This window comes from Chanos chanos, chromosome 3 (assembly GCF_902362185.1).
Source record: "Chanos chanos chromosome 3, fChaCha1.1, whole genome shotgun sequence".
Taxonomy (NCBI): Eukaryota; Metazoa; Chordata; class Actinopteri; order Gonorynchiformes; family Chanidae; genus Chanos; species Chanos chanos.
In genome coordinates this window covers 27,405,578-27,424,328 of record NC_044497.1, presented here as the reverse complement: position 1 = coordinate 27,424,328, position 18,751 = coordinate 27,405,578, and the positions used below count along the sequence as shown (strand labels likewise).

Genomic DNA, 18,751 nt, shown 5'->3' with positions numbered 1-18,751 from the left:
ATGTTACAGGCACACACAGGCCGTGCAGTAAAGAGAAGGTAACCTATGATGCAAGACTACTATACCATTTGACACGTTTTTCCATCATGAGTCCTAACACCACATGTCCATTTGACATCCAAATTTATCTCATCACTCCAACCAGGAATTTTATATATATGCCTCTTCCTCTCTGTAAAACATGGTGGACTGTTGTAAACTTACTGTATTGAATCTTTCTCTGCCTGACCACACTCAATGCATCTTTTTTTTTTTTTTTTTTTTTAAATCTCTTGTATTTTGGCTTGATAGTGGTAGCACTGTCCTCTGGAGGCTTGAAGCAAGGGCAGGAAGACTATTTAAAAAAGGGCATTTTTTTCTTTTATGTTGAAATAATTAAAAAACAAAAAAAAAACAAAGTAGATCTTCAAAGAAGGGAGATGAGTGAAGTCTCCTCCAACCCCAAACTGCTTTGTTCCTTCCTCCCCGACTTATGACCTCACATTAATAAAAAAAATGCAAGGTGTACAAACTGTATATATTGAAGGGGCTCAGAAACACTCTATCAACCCCTTTTTAATCAATAAAATCAAAATTGTAGAGTAATAAAATTGAAGAAAAAAAACAAGATCAACCACTGGATATCATTTTATCAGAAAGAGTAAATGTGTGTATATATATATAAATATATGTAAAATGGCAAACTAAGTAATATCTTTATGTATATGAACCAGAGTGTTTTTGCATTAACCTGTTTTTTCTATTAGCGTTTTTTGCTATAAGACAACATACAGTTAAAACAAAACAAAAAAAAATGGCGTGATGGTTATCTTTACCAATGGTTGTCTTCACCAATGATATGGATGAGTGATTGAGGTGAATGAGACAAATGCTTGAGATGGGATTCATGTTGGAAAGTTGTCCGTAATAATATTTCTTAATCTTGGAAATAGATCATTTTGAGAAACCGTAAAATGGTGCATAGCATTTGTGTATTTATGTAATATTGTTCACGTATATTTCTTCATTTACAATTATTTATGCTACTGCTTGTGAATTCCCGAAACCTTTCCTTGAATTGGTCACAATTGGATTAGTATATTCAGTAAATGGGAAATCTTGAATTATCCCAAGATGATAATTGTTATTGAAATTAGTGTCCTGTTCTTATTTCTTCCCTATAGAAGTGAATGTGTTTCTATAACTTGTGAAATGGCTCCTTATAACAATGTATGTGATGACGTCAATATTCAACATTATTCCCATTACCTGAGAGATAGAATTGCACTCAAATCATGTGACCTAAAGTACTTCTGAAGAAGCATAGACTTAAAACAAATATTGGAAGCAGTCAACCTATTTCCGTTGTTTCAATTTTTTCAAGGGAAAAACGTGATAACGCATTGGCTCTCACTGGATTTTTTAGCCTGGTAATTCCCACCCTCTGTTGGAATATCTTAATTTAAGTTGCATAATTGCATATCTTTTAATTTAATAAAGATTAGATTGCTGTTTTTTTTTTGTTTGTTTTTTTGTTTTTTACCTAACCTACTTTTTAAAGGATATTGCATCTGTAAAGCAGAGCTACTTTTAGGGAAGAAGAATAAATGATCATTTTTATTGTATGTGGCATGTTTTGTATGGATATAATTTTGAATTGTACATATTTTTTGACGACGCCAGAGGTTGCATCTCTTTATATACTGCTGCCCCATCCTTCCCTCTCTTTCCTCCATTTATTTCTTTGTCTGCTTTATTTCTTGTAAAGGAAAATAAAAATGCATTTTAAATATAAGTTGTGTCTGTATGCTACATTGAATGTCCCGAACAAGAAACATGATTCGTCAGGCTCTTGGTGAAATTTTAAAGCTGGGTATCCCAGTCTGTTGCATTATAATGAACCAGTCCCTCTGACTGGTCACCAGTAGTACACCGGCCTGTGTCGCTTGATTAGCTGTACTGGGATTTTTCAGACCTCAGATATTTGAGTACTGTCTCAAGTACCAAAGCTTGTGTCAAAACTCCATGTTGAAAAGCCAGGGCCCTGAATAAACATTTTGAAGACAAGCTGACCTGTACAGGTGACCCCAGGCAAAATGTAACTGAAAATGCTAATTAGCAGAACTCATTCAGAGCTAATCATAATCTTACTCATAACCTTACTGATTGATTGATTACTTTACCAAGGCTTTAATGAGGTGCGAGGGATATGGTAAAAGGAGCTTTATGCAAATTAGTAAGACTGTATCCAGTCAACGCCAAGGCTAAAAATAGGCTGTCATACCTTTACCAAGCCCACAGAAGCCTGGGGAGGGAAAAACACTCAAGAAAAATGTGACAACAGTGGTAATAAAAAAAAGATTTTTACTGTGTTTCAGTTATGTACATATTTAAAACTAACCCTGAAAAGACCCCTTTCATTAAGCATGGTTTTAAATGATTGCAGTTGCAGGTGGCCAGTAAAAGGAATCTTGAGAGCAAATTCCCAACGAGGTTGAGAACAAAAAACAAACAACCAAAAAAAAAAACAAAAACAAAAGTTTGAACAGCAACAACTGTGTCAGCTCGCCAAATGCAAACAGTTCTGGTTTACACACGAATCCATTTCTGCAGCTGAGTAGCCATACCAGGCCTCTCATGCTTGTGCTGCATCCCCTCTCTCTGTCATAACCTCTGTCTCAGGGTTTCACCTGAATATTTACTTAAAACACACACAAAGGCATATCCCAAAATCAAGAGGAAAAGGAAAACAAGAAGCAGTACATAAATAACAAGTAGTCACTTGCCTTTTTTTTTTTTTTTGGTTATTTCTCTGATCTAGACACAGCCCTGCTCCTCTGACTCCCAGTGTTTAACACAGAGCAACATAACCAGAAGCTTACCCACATTTCACCAGTGGTCTGGGCTTCTTCAAGTCTATATGATCGAAATCACTCATTTTCCAATTGTTACATTGTGTCATTATACCTTATGTATACACAATTATTATGTACATCAACCATTCAGTTAAAAACTGCCCCCTTTTTTTTTTTTGCTGAACTTGACACAGGAACTCATCTTTACCGATCTTGACAGAGAAAACACATGGACACAAGCACACTGTTGGGTAAAGAGACCACGTCCATTACATAGCATGAAGTGGCAACACACTTCCAGTCCTCGAGAGTTATTTTTTCTCACTGCCGCATGTCAGGTTCTGTCCGAACCCTCAGTGTCTGAACTGAGTCAAAACATCAGTGGCTCTTTGAGATTGGCTGTGCTTAAAAAAAGACCCAAAAAAACAAACAAAAAGGGAATTGGCACTGTTTTGTGTGTGTGTGTGTGTGCGTGCGTGTTTTGAACTTGTCTGTGATATCTAAAGTATTTTAAGGTACTTCTGAATTGGATGAAAAGAGCTGGACAGATCCTGGCATACTGATAATGTACTTCACTGGACAGGATCATGCACGATTCCTTGTTAAAAAATAAATAAAAAAATAAAAATAATAATAATAATCAGGGTCCAGTGATGTAATTCTTTTTTTAAAAAAATCAGTAGTACCTTCAGTTTAGAACAGTAAAATGAATACTATGAAATATGAAACAAAAATTGAGGAGTGACGGATACAGATTTAAAATACCAAAGTGATTTATGAACACAGAGACACAATATTTTACAAGACGTATAATGAAATGAAATGAAAAAAAAAAAGCACATTCTTCCCCATAATGACATTTTAAAAATCTGAAAAAAAAAAAAAAATCAATCACAGACAGTGTCATAACAGACAAAATCCCATCTCACAAAATTAGATCATTTAAAGGAAGTCCTGACATTTCACACCAAACATACTTCTCACACTATGTATAAGATCATTTTGGGACAAAAATGTGGAAAGAATTTCCCCCAGGAAATTAACATTCTAAGAAATTTAACGGTCTGTTTCTCACACAAATGATCTTTTTCACCACAGTATAGTTAATGTCCTTTAATGTGCTCCTTATTTGCTCAGTATTAAATCTGACTGCTACTTAAAAGATATTAATATCTGAGTACTAATGTGTACAGGACAACTGGGTCAGCGTTGTGAGCTCTTCTGATGACTACCTCCTGAACAAGTTCAAATCTCACAGTGTGCTCAACAATAATACAACTACACATTAAAAAACAAATAAATAAGCAAAGACAAAAAAAGTCCCACGCACTCTCAAGTCCCTGCGAATTCTTCTAAACTGGGCAACATACAGGTTTTGATGCTTCTTTGTGAGCTGTTTTTGGACACTTTAATCCAGTGCATTACATGGCCACAGTTTACAATTCTGCGCAGTAGAGACTGAGGTCTAGACTGCCTTTTAAACACACACATGCACACACGAATGCACAAACACGCGCGCACACACACGCACGCACACGTGCACACACACACACACACACACACAAACAAAAGCCAAAAAACATTCTCTTGGGAATTAAAACTTTCTCTCCCAACACAGACGGAAAAGACGGGAGCATTGGTATGAGACCTCCTCACAGCAGTGTGCTCCCTGCCTTTCACAGAGGGACACGGGGTAGAACTAACCTGCAATGCTCAGCCTGTACAGACTTACAGATGGCCGTGGTCTCGTTACTCTGCTACACTCTGCTTTCTTTTTTTTTTTAAATGCTAATGAATTTAATATCACAAACAGTGTCTGCCACTCGCACACATTCTCACAACAGACATGAGTCAATTTTTACATTACAACAAATACCAGGTGATGTATGGAAATACATAAAAGTTCCAACATACAACCACATATGATCTTTTGAAAGCTCGCCGTCTTTGAAAGATGGCAAGTCCCATTGCGGGACATTGCTTAACAAGAAGAAGAATACGGCAAAACTTGTCACTGTACATTAGTAATACCTGCCTCGGAAAACAAGCCTAGGAGATCAGCTGAGTGGTTATGAACGGTGCTAGCCGTGGTTCCTGGAGGCTGGCCCATTAGCTGAGACGGTGGGGAGAGTGCTGGCCAGCCCAGCGTCATGGCGAGACTTCAGATTAAGAGACGGAGGAGGGAACAGACAGGGTTTGGAGAGGATGGACTCAGTAGTTTTGGCTAAAAAGGTGAGGTAGGCCTAGTCACAACATGGAGTGTGGCTTTAAAACTGGCAGGACCGCTTTCATGTCAAGTCTCGCTCTCTTTTTTTTTTTTTTTTTTCCGTTATCGTGTTGTGAGTCTCCACGGAAACACTGCCCTGGCCAGTATGTGTGTGGGTATGTGTGTCTCTCAGATCTTCACGTCCTCCTGTATGCTGAGCTGAGAGAGAGTCTTCTTAATTCGCAGGGCTGTGAGTCTGGCGGCCCCATTAGCATACCAGCACTCCCGCATGATCTTCCCCATCACTCGCAGGGCCTGGGAAACACAGCCAGGACTCATCAGAATCCTCCTCATCCAATTCAGTCCTACTTCACTCATTTACTCACTTCAGCTGGACCAGCAGATGAAAAGTCAATCTTTCTGAGCCAAACACTGTTTACCTATTTACAATTATACATATTTATAATATTTATAATTACATTGATAGTGTAAACTGGTAAGGAGGGATCATATCTTCACAAGTTTGTTACTCAGTCAAGGACATACCTCATAACTGTTACTCAGTCAAGGACATACCTCATAACTGTTACTCAGTCAAGGACATACCTCATAACTGTTACTCAGTCAAGGACATACCTCATAACTGTTACTCAGTCAAGGACATACCTCATAACTGTTACTCAGTGAAGGACATACCTCATAACTGTTACTCAGTCAAGGACATACCTCATAACTGTTACTCAGTGAAGGACATACCTCATAACTGTTACTCAGTCAAGGACATACCTCATAGCTCTGCCACCAGTTGGGGACATTTGGCCGTAGCCTTTGGTCGCACACCACCTTCCTCATCTCCTCAATGGAGGGGTCAGAGGGCACGAGATCATAGTAGGGCAACTGGTACTCTTCGTGGATACCTGTGACAGCAAAACAGTCAGACAGCAATTTCAAATACATCCATTCACCATCCAATCACCAGACCGGTCGTTAAATAAATAAATAAAAACAAACAAAGTGAAACCAAATGCATTTTAACTGTAATTTTACAGCCCAAAACTTTGAACATTACCTCCAGCACTGCAACGGCGTGCTATCTCCCAGTACACCAGTCCCAGGGCATAGATATCAGCACATTTAAATGAGTCAAAATGTTTCATGTTGATGGTCTCATCCAGCACTTCAGGGGCCATATACCTGACAAACATAATGGGCTTAATTAAATTACCAGCCACAACAACATCTCTCTGTCCTCATTTTGAGCAGTCAGTGATGGTAAAACTGAGAGCTAGCGGCAGCTGTGAGCCAAAACTGTTTTTATTTTCTTCACTTATCCAAAAGGACAATGGGTAGAAGTACCTCTTTGTGCCCACGCGTTGATTAGGAGCAATATCAATGGTGTCAGTGAGAGACTCGTGCCTCACTGCCAACCCCAGGTCAGCGATGGCACACGTGCCGTTCTTCTTCACCAAAATGTTCTTAGATTTCAGATCACGATGTGCAATTCCAGGTTTGCCTGTAGGACAACAGATTGAACCATTTCGTATACTTCGACGCCAGTCATGGTCTTAGTACCAATATGTCTGTGGCATTTATTATTTGCCATGGGAGAGCTTCATCATTCTGAATCCTTCCTTACCCTGTGTGCCGAGTATTTCCATGTGCAGATGTGCCAGGCCGCTGGCCGCCGACAGTGCCAACTTGATCATACCCTCGATTGTGACAGAGTAGTGGTTCAAGTAGTCAAACAGAGAGCCATGCTCGTGATAGTCTGACACCAGCCAAAGCTGGGTCCATGTGCCATTATCTGAGAAAGAGGAAGAAAAGATTTTTTAAAAATTCAAAGGATGGCACATTGTCACTCGTAAAATTAAGTATAGGTATGGCTGAGAAGCTTGTTGAGAAAAAGTTTAAAAAAAGAAAAACGGATCATAGAATCAATGAGGTCTTTGCTGGTGCTCACCTTTGTTGTCTGCTGCAATGAAGCCCAATATGTTCTCATGGCGAAGCATGATGGTCTGATAGATTTCCGCCTCACGGAACCAGGAGCGCTCCTCTCTGGAGGAGAAAATCTTAACTGCCACATCTCCTCCTCGCCATCTCCCCCGCCAGACCTCGCCGAAACGCCCTTTCCCGATGATTTCCTGCAGCACAATGGTCCTGGCCACTGTGCGCTGCACAAACAAGGGCAGACCTGCACACAAGTGCACACGAGATCATAAGAACTGACGTGCACATTTCGCAGTCAACGTCCTGTGACTTTTCATTAACAACATAAAAAGAGACCTTCGGAAGGGGTGGAGATTCTCCTGATAAGATAGGACTCACCGGAGCCAGATCCTGAGGTGGACAGGTCATAAATCAGATCTTGTAGCGTCTTGTCCTTTGCGAGGTAGAGGTGGTCGCAGGAAGGGTCCTCCACATCCAGCTGCTGTCGATGGCCGTAAGCGCGCTGATGGTGCTGGAACAGGAAGACGCCCACAATCAGCAGTAGGCAGAAGAGGAAGACGGGTCCAGCAATTACCGCCACCAGCTCCACTGGTCCCCACCTGTCTTCTGGATCTGCAGGAGGACAGGGAGGAGAACATGATGTCTGTCCAGAGATGCTATTTATTGTTATGTAAAAATCTTCAGGAAACGGAAACAGGACGTGTCAAAGGTTGGGGATTTGTTCCAAGGTTACAGCTTTATTTTTGAATGTATTGGTTTTGAAGTCCTTCCTCTGCCTCCTCTCCATTAAGTCTCTGCAATTTAGGAATGGGTGGCTTAAAAAGGTCCACATTATATATTACAACTAATTTTCTCAACGTTGTCAAAGGTAAGGGGACACGTTCACAATAGTTACACAGTGGAAACAGAGAGGGCCAGACAGGGAATACAAGGTAGAAAACTGCCATCTCTGTTTTAAGTTTGGCGGGCTCAGGGTCTTACCGACGGGGACTTTGAGGTCGACGCTGTTGCAGTAGTCTGTGTAGCAGCAGTGGGTGTTGAGAAACCCTTGGGCACTTAGACAGTAGAATGGCTGCCCAGGCGGCACCAGGCTGTCCCGGGAAATGCAGATGCGAATGTGCTGCTCCTGCCCACGGATATGGGAAGTGGAGACCATGCATGCTCCGTCCGTTTCGCACTCATAGCCCGTCTTCTCGCAGTTAGTGCAGTTACACCTAAGAGCTGGAGAGAGAAGAAGCAGCAGAAGAACACGTGTGAAGAGATGAGCATATTTTGGACTGTTAACATGGGGCAGGTCAATTTATGTACAGGGCAATGCTCTCTATACAGAAGGTTCAGCTTGCCTACTGTATCTGACTGTTCTGTTTGAAAAGCTTGGGCAAGGCCTCTCTGTACCTGTAGGTCTCTCATGTATGGCTTTTCACCACCAGGGGGCAAGCAAAGCCAACCTTAGTGAATGGTAGTTTATTAGGTTGGTGTCACAGTCAGTTCAAGCAGAGGCACCGAGTGCAGGCTCTAGTTTACCACCAGACTGCAAAACATGAAATTCAATCTCCCACTGCAGATGAACTCAAACAGACCCTGTATAAATGAAACTGCCATGGGATTTGCTGTGTCCAATCTCAACTGCAGCATTCTTCAAAAAAACAAAACAACAACAGTGTCCTCTATCAAAATAATTTAAAGCCAACACATTAACACAGCCCTGAGCGGTCTGAATTATAAAACTGCTAAAGGAAGGTGTGAAGAATTTAAAAACTTTACTCCAAGGGAAGGACAGGTTGGTCAGGTGCTTATAACTATTAGAAACGAAGTGCATTCTAAATAAATAAATGAAGGCCCAAAAGCACAAGCTCCCAGCCTAAAGAACAGATATGCTGTATTCATACTAACATTTTAACCCTTTGATCTCACACAACCTCACCTATACTGATATTAACCTCACTTTTATCTATATGAAAAAACTCTAAATCTCAATGTACTCAATGACTTTCATTAACTATGTTTACGTAAAAGCAGATATTCATTTGAGTGATGAATTTAAAATTCAAATTAACCTTTAAAATGTCAGCTCCTCACTGTCTGTGCTCCTCAGAAAGTGAGGGCAGAAACGAAAGCATCTGAATCGATGAGCCCTGTAGGTTTTATAATTTTCATCTCTGAGTTGTCACCACCTCTGCTTATATGGGTGTCTCTCGGCAAACGAACAAACGAAAACCGGTTGGGATTAGTGGGGCTGACAAGCTCCACTGTGACAAGAGAGAGAACGAGAGAGAGAGAGACAGAGAGAGGGGAGAGAGGGGAAGAGAGAGGGAGAGAGAGAGAGAGAGAATGCGTGTGTGTGTGTGTGTTTGTGTGTGTGAGACAGAGAGAGGGAGAGACAGAGAGAGGGAGAGAAAAAAGAATGTGTGTGTGTGTGTGAGAGAGAGAGAGAGAGAGAGAGAGAGAGAGACAGGGAAAGAGAGAGAGAATGCGTGTGTGTGTGTGTGTGAGAGAGAGAGGTCATCAGTAAGAGACGGGAGGGTTAGCTGTCACGCTTCACCCGCACCCCCAATGTTATCAGTCCAGTACTGAGAAAAGAACAATGGCAAGCCACTTAGGACAAATTACTCGTGTTAAAATAACAAGACACAAAAAAAGTTGACGAAAGGGAAGAAGTAAAGAAGACTCAGTGAAGGACAAAGGTCAAATTGGACACCATGATCTTACAAACAAGCTCATCCAGCTTTTTTGCCGGGCCTTTCCATACTCAAGTTGCCTGTTCTAATGCCCATTTCTTTTCTTCTTGTGGTTTCCTCTCCACACTTTAGGATGTTGCTAGAAACCTTTCAGTGACAGATCCTGTTTTCACCATTCACTCTCCTTGGACCGCTCTCTCACTCTCCCCCAGTCTTCTCTGTTTTACCTACAGTTTCTCAGCAAGTGAAGACCAACATGCTCATTAAAAACATATTACTCACCACACTTCCTCTTTCTCTCCCACACACATGCATTGCGACACACGACACACATCTTGCCAAACCACACCCTTTAAAAAAAAAAAAAAAAAAAAAGGGAGAATTTCCCCACAGATGCACAGATGTATGTTTGTGTGTGTGTGTGTGTGTGTATGAGAGAGATAGAAAGAGTTTAGTTAGCGATTTCTTTAGACCACACTTCTTGACAATTCTCGTAAGACCGCATGTTCCTGACTTTATAAAAATGCCAGTAAGTACCAGTGGAGTGGCCAAGTTCATTACAGTTCACATGCACCAGGAATTTCCTGTAGATTACACAGAGGTGACCAGGCCCTGATAAAGAGGGAAAAACAACTCTGTTCCACAGCCTCTTAATCACTTGACTAATGAAGCTCATATTTTCATGAAGTCAACCGCAGAAAAGGTCATGTCTGCACTACTGCGTATATGTGACCGGCAGTTGGTCAATACAGTCCAGCATCTGGATCTTCAGTGTCTTGTGAGGTGAGAGCTGTGTACAGTGTCTATGGGCAGAGAGAACAGAGCGAGTTCAGTCAGAGATAACCTCACTGACCTGACTGTTACGGAGTCTTAATCAGCCTTTAATGATCTTGGGCGGAAATGTAGTGGCGTAATTATAAAACGTCATTCTTCACGACAATGTGACAGAACTTCTAACCATTGAAAATTAAAATCTAAGTGTTGAGAAACAAAACCCATCTAAAAAGGGTGAGATAAATATTAATTTAGTGTTATGGATTGTCTGCAATGTCCTTGTAAAGTTTTATACTAATGGACAAAAACACCTTTGCCCTAAATAGTCAAAGGCATGTACACCATTATGGCACTTTATATAGCCTATATACTTAAATGAAACTTGATTTTTTTTATTAAGCAAGCAGATAAAATGAGTGGGGAAAAAAAACAGACTGATACTGTTCTGTGGACAGACAGGCAAGTGATCTTCTAAACCATGAGACATCAAAACCACATAGCACAATTCACCAGAGGGTTTTTTTTCTTTTTTCAACAATGCCTGCTTGCACTGTCTGGAGAGACCAATTACTGCTCACATTTCATGACTGCCAAAAAAAAAAAAAAATATGTGTGTGTGTGTATATATATATATATATATATATATATATACACACACACACACGTGTGTGTGTGTGTGTGTGTGAGTGTGTATGTATGTATGTATACATATAAGATTCCGTTATGCAGGCTTAAGGGGTCTCGGCATCTGGTTTTGTAACAGAGTTGATCCACTGTGCCGTTAAGGCCTTGTTCTTGCTCTGTTGCTTATGGTTGGAAAGTACAAGCTTTTACTTGTGAACACTTACACAACGAACTATTTAACTGCTTGATGCAGTGACTGACAGCTAATTCCCAGTCATGGTTAAAGATGTCAAACAAGTTTACCACACAAACATACAAAGCACACATTTACGTCTGGAGAGGCTTCTGACAGCAACAGAGCAAATCCACATGTCTGCTCCTATCCCGTCTCCCATGAGCATGCGGTTTGTGGGAAACCAATAGCTTGGAAGTGTGGTCACTCACACTCGGTTACAGTTAAGTTCCTCAAAAAACCCTCTTCGCAACTTTTTTTGCTAAAACTGGAAACACTTCAGTGGTGACATGGCATGTGGTTTCGTCACCTGGATTTTCTGCTGACTGCACAGACTTGGGCCATGTTGCACTGACTGGTCTGCATCACCTCTAAGCCACATATGAAACCTGATCCATGAACTGAGCATTACAGCGTTGAATGTGGACTGCAGCCACCTCTGATACAACAGACCATTAAAAATTTGCTTCGTCACAATGAACACAGAGAGAACAGTCTCCAAAAACATTCCAATAAACATTCCAAGTGTCAGTCTGTGAGTCTGCTGGAAATGATATTTGAAGTTGGCCAACAACAATACCACCACCACCACCACCATCACCAAAAGCCCAGAGTGGTATCTGGTGCGTGCTGTCAAAGCAAGCGTAAGCGACCCGACTTGGCTCAGAACTATACGAACGCGGCTCTCGTATTCATGTAATTGGTGGCCTTACACTAGCCCTTTGTGTTGAGATTAGGGGGACATGAGGAGGGATTGGATTGGCTCTGTCTCAACAAAAAACAGGAGAGGGAGGGGGAGCGTAAAAGGACGGGGGGGGGGGGGGGGGGGGGGGGGGGTTGTAAAGGGACTCGTCGGGCAGTGGTGGTGGTAGTGGAGGTGGAGGGCTGAGGCAGGGGTTGGGGGTGGCCTCCTAAAAGCTCTGTGCTTTTAGGAGCTGTCTCTGAGGGTGGGGGAACTAGGAAAAGATAGCCTTGGATAAGGAGAGGTAGCAGGAGGGGGACTGAATGAACCCCCAGCTGTGACCAGGCTTAAGCTGAGCTGACCAGCTGTGACCGTCATTAAAACCCAGTCTAGACTTTGACTTAGGCGAAAAGAAAGAGGGAATTGAGTCGAGAACGGGCCCAAAATTCTGCTGCCAGTGTAAAGTTCCTATCATTCCATGCCTGTTCAGACAGGAAATGACAGCCATGGTGGGAAGGAATGAATAATACTGTTGCATTAAGAGTTTGCTTGGCTGATTTGGACGGGGCTCACAGGGGCAGGCTCTAGTAGACGATAAAACCACAAATAGCTTTACAACAACCGCACATAACTGCTTCAGTGACAAACCCCCCTTACAGTACAAACATCTCCACAGCTCTTTTAAGAGTAGTGGGCAAAAGCAGAGTAAGGATTAAAAAGAAGTGTTTGTAAATGAGGAAGAAAAAAAAAACCCTACTGATATGCAGCTCACTTTTGCAAGATAATCGGTTGACTCAGATCCATTACAATCATTTGGGTCAAAAAAAATAACTCTCGTTCTTTCCCGGTCACAGCACTTGGCTCTCCTCGTTGGTGTTATCTTGCTTTACCTCCTCTGCATAATGTCTGTCCATTTACCTTCCTCCTTCCCCTCACTTAGGGGAGAGAGAGAAGGATGCTGGGGGGGCTGGAGGGAGCATGCAGTCTGTGAGAGTGCCGTTATCCAAGATACATGGGCTGAAATGAGATCCATAGAGAGGCCAGACAGAGAACTGATTAAGACATGCCGACGCCGCCAGACAGAGCACGCACGCGCGCGCACACACACACACACACACACACACACACACACACACACACACACACACAAAAATCAATGCAAGGGAAGAAGAGGAGTCTCTTCCGCTCTCTCCTGATTATGGTCAAATTACTTGTCTGGTCCCAAAGCAGAACCCTTCTCCCTCTCTCTCCCAGGAAAGTCTGTCTTAACCTCTCCATCTTCTTTACCTGTTTTTTTTTTTTCTGTTTTGGCCAGGGGGTGGGGGGGGGGGGGCAACCCCATTCCTATTCCCATGCCATTTTCCATTTCCTCATTTCTTCCACATAAAAGTAAAACTGCAGGACATCAAAAAATGAAACATGTTGTTTGTAGGCTTCTGTAATTTGTGCTCATGTTGTGTGCAAATGTAATACCAGTACTGCTTAAAGACTAAGTCAGAATAGGGCCAGCTGAGAGACACTCAGAATTCAGGAAATTTTGCTCTTAAGTTCAAATGGTTCAAAAGGCCAGCAGCCCTACAGTTAGAGTAGCTATTACATATTAAGTCAATGCTCCAGTACATGCATACTGTCTGACAAACGTCACTGAAAGGCCAGCTTTTCTCTCACTACTGCCACTCTTTTGTCTCCGCTGGATCCTAAGGCCCTTAACAAGGTCATTAACAGCACACAGCCCGGACCCTCGCCCACTGAGACCCTGACCCTGACCCCAATCTAAAGCCTCCAAAGAGACATGAGCAGACAGACAGACAGGCAGGCATGTAGACAGACAGACAGGCAGGCAGACAAAAAAAGATCCCCGCATTTCCATTTCCTCTCTAGTTTCCTCCCTCTGATCTTACAGACAGGCAGAAACATGCAAAATGTGGCTTGATGCGCAGACCTGTTGCATTTCCATAACATCAATCTGTTACTACACTGTCATCACAGAACCCCAAACACCCCTGTTCACCGCAGTGGGGGTGGACTAAGGCCTACTCATTTTTCCTACGTGTATCTAGTCAACACCTTGTTAGGTTCTAGACCTCAAGTTCTGCTTCATGTTTTTTACATGCTTTATGAATCACTGCCTGTCAAACTGAATTAGTTTCAGATGACCGGGCCTGATCTGAACATTTGTCTTAAACATCTAAAATGTTTGTCAATGATCTGCAACAACAGGTTGCAGATCATTGACAAAAACGGAAAGCAGACTAGAACCAAGCCCTTTTCAACAGTGGTCACTGGGACACTGGACTTTCAAATACAGAACTGCAGCCATATGGATCAATGGACACACTTTAGAAATTCGAAAACTAAATTTCTTTCATGAAATCTAACATGTTTTCAAAGAAAAGTTGACAAAAGATCCCTCGAAAGTACAGCCTGTCTAGTATGTACTGTTAAGGTAGCAGAGGGGAAAAAGAAAGAAAGAAAAAAGAGAGAGAGAGAGAGAGAGAGAGAGAGAGAGAGAGAGAGACGCGCCTTGCCTTGCGGCTGTCTGCCTAGCTCACCGTGCAAGTATCATGTTGCCAATGCTTATTTTCCCTCCTCTTCCCCACACGGCTGTGAGAACCGTCACAGACATGGGACTACTGCTTCTCCTGACACACCAGACTCAAGGTCATCAGTAAACAAGCCATCACACAGTCAGCTGAGTAACTGCTCAGCAATGCACGCAGGCCTGTGTGTCAAACACGGGACGTGTGTTTTTGGAGTCGGCAGGTAGGCTACCGGCTGCAGTTTTCTCCAGCATTGACTTTAAAAAAAACAAAAAACAAAAACAAAAATCCAACAAATCCTTATTAACACACACACACATACACACACACCAGCTGTACAAACACTTCACTGGCAGTCTTTAAACACCCCCCCCCCCCCCCACTCACACCCCTTCCCCCAGACTATGATCCACTAGCACCACCACCACACCACTACTTGACTGACAGAGGCACAGTCTATAAATTTAATGGGTACTACTTGCACCCAAGAATCTCATCAGAGTAGCGTACCTAAAACTGAGCACAACTGCTTTGTCTGAACAGCAGTGGAGGACTGATTCTCGGAAATCAGTCAGTCAGTACAGAATGATCACATTCTTAGCTTTAATTTTCAATGTTATGTGAAAATGCAGGAAGCTTGGGATAACTTCATTAAAGCAGTTTTACTGCACACGCTTTCAGTGTGGCAAGTTAAAACAAGGGAAAACATTCATAATTTGAGAGAGAGAGAAAGAGAGAGAGACAAAATCCTGACAGTAACCAGGCCTGACTTGCATCCTTGCCCTTTTCTCACAATAGTACGTTACTATTACTGGAAAAGACTGTCTCCAAAAACATCCACAGGGTCCACTATGACATGTGCAGTTACACAGACACATTAATTTATGCTTAGGATGTTACAAATATCAGCTGGGCCATACAAAAGGGGAGCGGGCTCCCTTAATGGGACACTGAAAAGAAACTCAATGCCCACATTTCCATTACAAAGAAACCAGACTTCAACTTTCACTTCTGTCTGGGTTTTTTGAGTACACAGTCTGTCTGCTCTCGCATTCAAAAGGTTTGTAGTTCATGGTGATCGTAAAACTAACCTTAACTTTCAGTAACATCATTTTACAAATTAAAACGTTTCTTACATTTTCAGTTCCTATTATAATTACTACGAATGTATCTAATGTGATGCTGGCATGCTTCTATCTGACTCTATGTAGTAGGACTAAAAAAGTATCTAACCTGAAGAGTTTAAATTTGACACGACGACGCTAACGGTGTAGCGTCCTGGAACAAAACACAGCACACGCCTTGTATCTCTAAACCACACCGGATTTAGATAAACGATTCCGCTTTATTCACAAAGCTCCACTGAATTGTTTTGTAAACAGTAAGATATCGCAGAACGCTGCAGATAGCTGAATTAAAATCAACACACCTCTCTCCAGAACTTTGAATTACTGTGCCTTTCAAGAAAAGAGGACGACTCATTTATGTCGTAAATAAGTTGGGTTTTTTTAATCTTGTCTGCAGGCTCTGTAAATCAGTCATTTTAAAGAACTATCTGATTTACTAGACCTCTAAATACTCGTGCGAGTAATTCGCAATAACTGTTTAAAATGAGATACATTTAATCTATACAGGGTGCTTTAACATTATCATTTTATATAGCCTCTCTCATACAATTTGAGCAGACAAGAGTGCAAAAACTAAAATGTCTGGAAATACCTGAGGTTAGAGACGCAATGTCTCCTGGCTGATGTTATCTAAATATATGTCACGGTAATATATTATGGCATAAACTGCAAAATAGGAATTAAATTAATCAAACTCACCTCGCCCTGTAAGGCACAATTAAATTGGGATAGTTACTGGGTTGGGACAAGAGAACTTGACTGGGCTTGTATTAAAGTGGTACTTCGGGGAAACCTAGTACTGAAACATTCCTTAACAATTAATACGTTCATATTCACATAAACACTGCTGATAATGTTAGCGTGTTAATTTAAGAACAGTGTCCTCCATTTACAACTTTGCTATGTCGTAATATGGACCCGGGCAAGAGAGTTCACGTTGCTTACGTCTTCAGCTACAATGGTAATTTAGTCACCTCGCAAAGAAACACTCGTAGGCTGTGGGTTCAGCTCAGTTGAAAATTTGAGCAATCAAAAGTAAAGGTATAATCAACCACAAGAGGCCACAAAACCACCCGGGTTTGCTTGATTCAGTTTCGTTCAATATAGTCGACCGAACAATTTCCCCGACTTGTGACTTAGGTTAGCTAACAGGCTACAAACCCCATACAACGCCATGATGAGCGACAGCCAATGCCCCGCCGCCCTCACACGACACAATCAAATAAATAAATACACTGCGAGCGAGGGAAAACAACTGAAACAAACCTGAGAGCAATGCTACACTTACCATCACTGATCACTACTAACCCAGTCAGGGCTAAGAGCACTAAAGCTGTTCGTTCAGAAGACATGTCGGCAGGATTCCCATCGCTTCGCACTAATACATTCGGAGTATGATATTGACAAGAGAGCGAGACTCCAACACAACCACAAACCTTACACCGCCAGCCAGTCTCAGCGACACAGACGTGGTTAAAGGGGTGTGCGCGTTTTTTTTTAAAGGGGAGGGTTCCACGCATACGGTCCTTTGTTGTAAAGAAAAGAGCATGACTTATTGGAGAATATGAAAGTGTAAGAGAGGATGCAAGAGGGAAAGAGAGAGAGAGAGAGAGAGAGAGAGAGAGAGAGAGAGAGAAACAGAAACACATTACTTTATTGACGCTACATCTGAGAATTTATCACAAAATATGCATCAAGACTGTTGGGTCAATTAAAATGCTGAAGGAATTTATAACTTCATTCATATATTTTTGAAAATCCAAAGCAGCTTTGCTGTGACTGTTTCTGATGTTGTAAGATTCACCGTATAACGTGTGTGTATGTGTATTTGCGTGCGTGCGTGTGTGTGTGTGTCTGTTGTGTTTGTGTGTATACTAGCAGTATGGTTGACATCATAAAGACTGCTTTTCTTGGCTTGTTTTGTCTGTATTACAACTACACCTCCTGTGCTATCTTTTTATGACAGATATGTATAGATTTTTAATCACATTCACAAAAACCCATTAAGACTTATTCTCCCCCCTTGTTTTGTGTGTAACCAACAGACAAATAAAATGACCTAAACCCATGACTGCAGAGTGGAGATCACCAGTCTGTCCTCTCCTGTTCAATTCTACTGAGTAACAATACTTCTTATGGCTCAAGAGCTGGATTTCTTTGGGGTGAAAAGACCATTTTATGTGAAGCGTGACACTCTAATAAGCTTAAAAACCCCTGTAAAGCAGTCTTAAATCCTAAAGAGAACCACTTAAATCTCCAGAAGGGAGTTCATCAAGATCTTGCCTCACCTTGTCTACAAATAATGAATTTGATGACGACAGTAGTGTAATGGACATGTTCCTGAGAAATCTTAATCCAATGTTATCACCTCAGTGAAACATTTATGGTCAGTATTGTGAGGATATCTACTCTGAGAGCATTTCTACGGGAGAGGTAATATTACTGCATTGCTAGAACCTCATGTTGTTTACTGCCTCTAGAATTGCCGAAGAACTTGTGATTTTAATCTAGTGGAATAAAGGAAGCATTTGAAGCCATTAGTCCGTAACACTGCACGTCCTTTTAATGACCACATGACCAAATGTTCCCCCCCAAAAATAAAATAAAATAAACGGTTTATCACAATTCAATGTATACCAGCATTTTTCTGCAAATGTATTTGATAGCTTGGCAGCATTATCTCTTTGCACTGTTATGACAGATTTCTGTGCTTGTACTCATGTACTCAGCTCCAAGGCTGAACTGTCTCCATTGTTTTCGCACTGGGATAGTATCCCCCTGTTTACACCTGTCAGAGATATCCATGCATTACTGTAGTACACGATACCAGAGCTTTTCTATTTAAACATCCAAAAGGTGGCACCAACTCAGCAAACAGCACAATAAAAAGTGAAAAAGTAGCAGCACTACTGAGAGCAAGAAAAAAAGGACACATGCAATGAGTCTGACCTGACTCTAAAGCAAAAACAGACTGTTGATACTGAAAAAGACCCCCACCCCACCCCCTAGCCCCTGTACTCTGTTAAAAATAACCCCCACTCCATCTGACTGATCAGACAGACTGGGGCTTTGGAGAAGTATTATCTCCTGCAGCCCATGCAATGCCA

General features: G+C 41.7%; 1 protein-coding gene across 1 annotated transcript; it reads right to left on the bottom strand.

The window, feature by feature from the left end:
- Positions 1–4,907: 4,907 nt before the first annotated feature.
- acvr1ba (activin A receptor type 1Ba) lies at positions 4,908–17,048 on the bottom strand. The gene is made up of 9 exons (XM_030767213.1): positions 16,933–17,048; positions 7,957–8,208; positions 7,366–7,599; positions 7,001–7,231; positions 6,677–6,844; positions 6,397–6,553; positions 6,110–6,234; positions 5,827–5,957; positions 4,908–5,355 (listed from the first exon to the last, which is right to left on the bottom strand). Exons 1-9 carry the CDS (start codon positions 16,994–16,996, stop codon positions 5,230–5,232), a joined length of 1,488 nt encoding a protein of 495 aa, XP_030623073.1. The 5' UTR covers positions 16,997–17,048; the 3' UTR covers positions 4,908–5,229.
- Between the last annotated feature and the right edge of the window lie 1,703 nt (positions 17,049–18,751).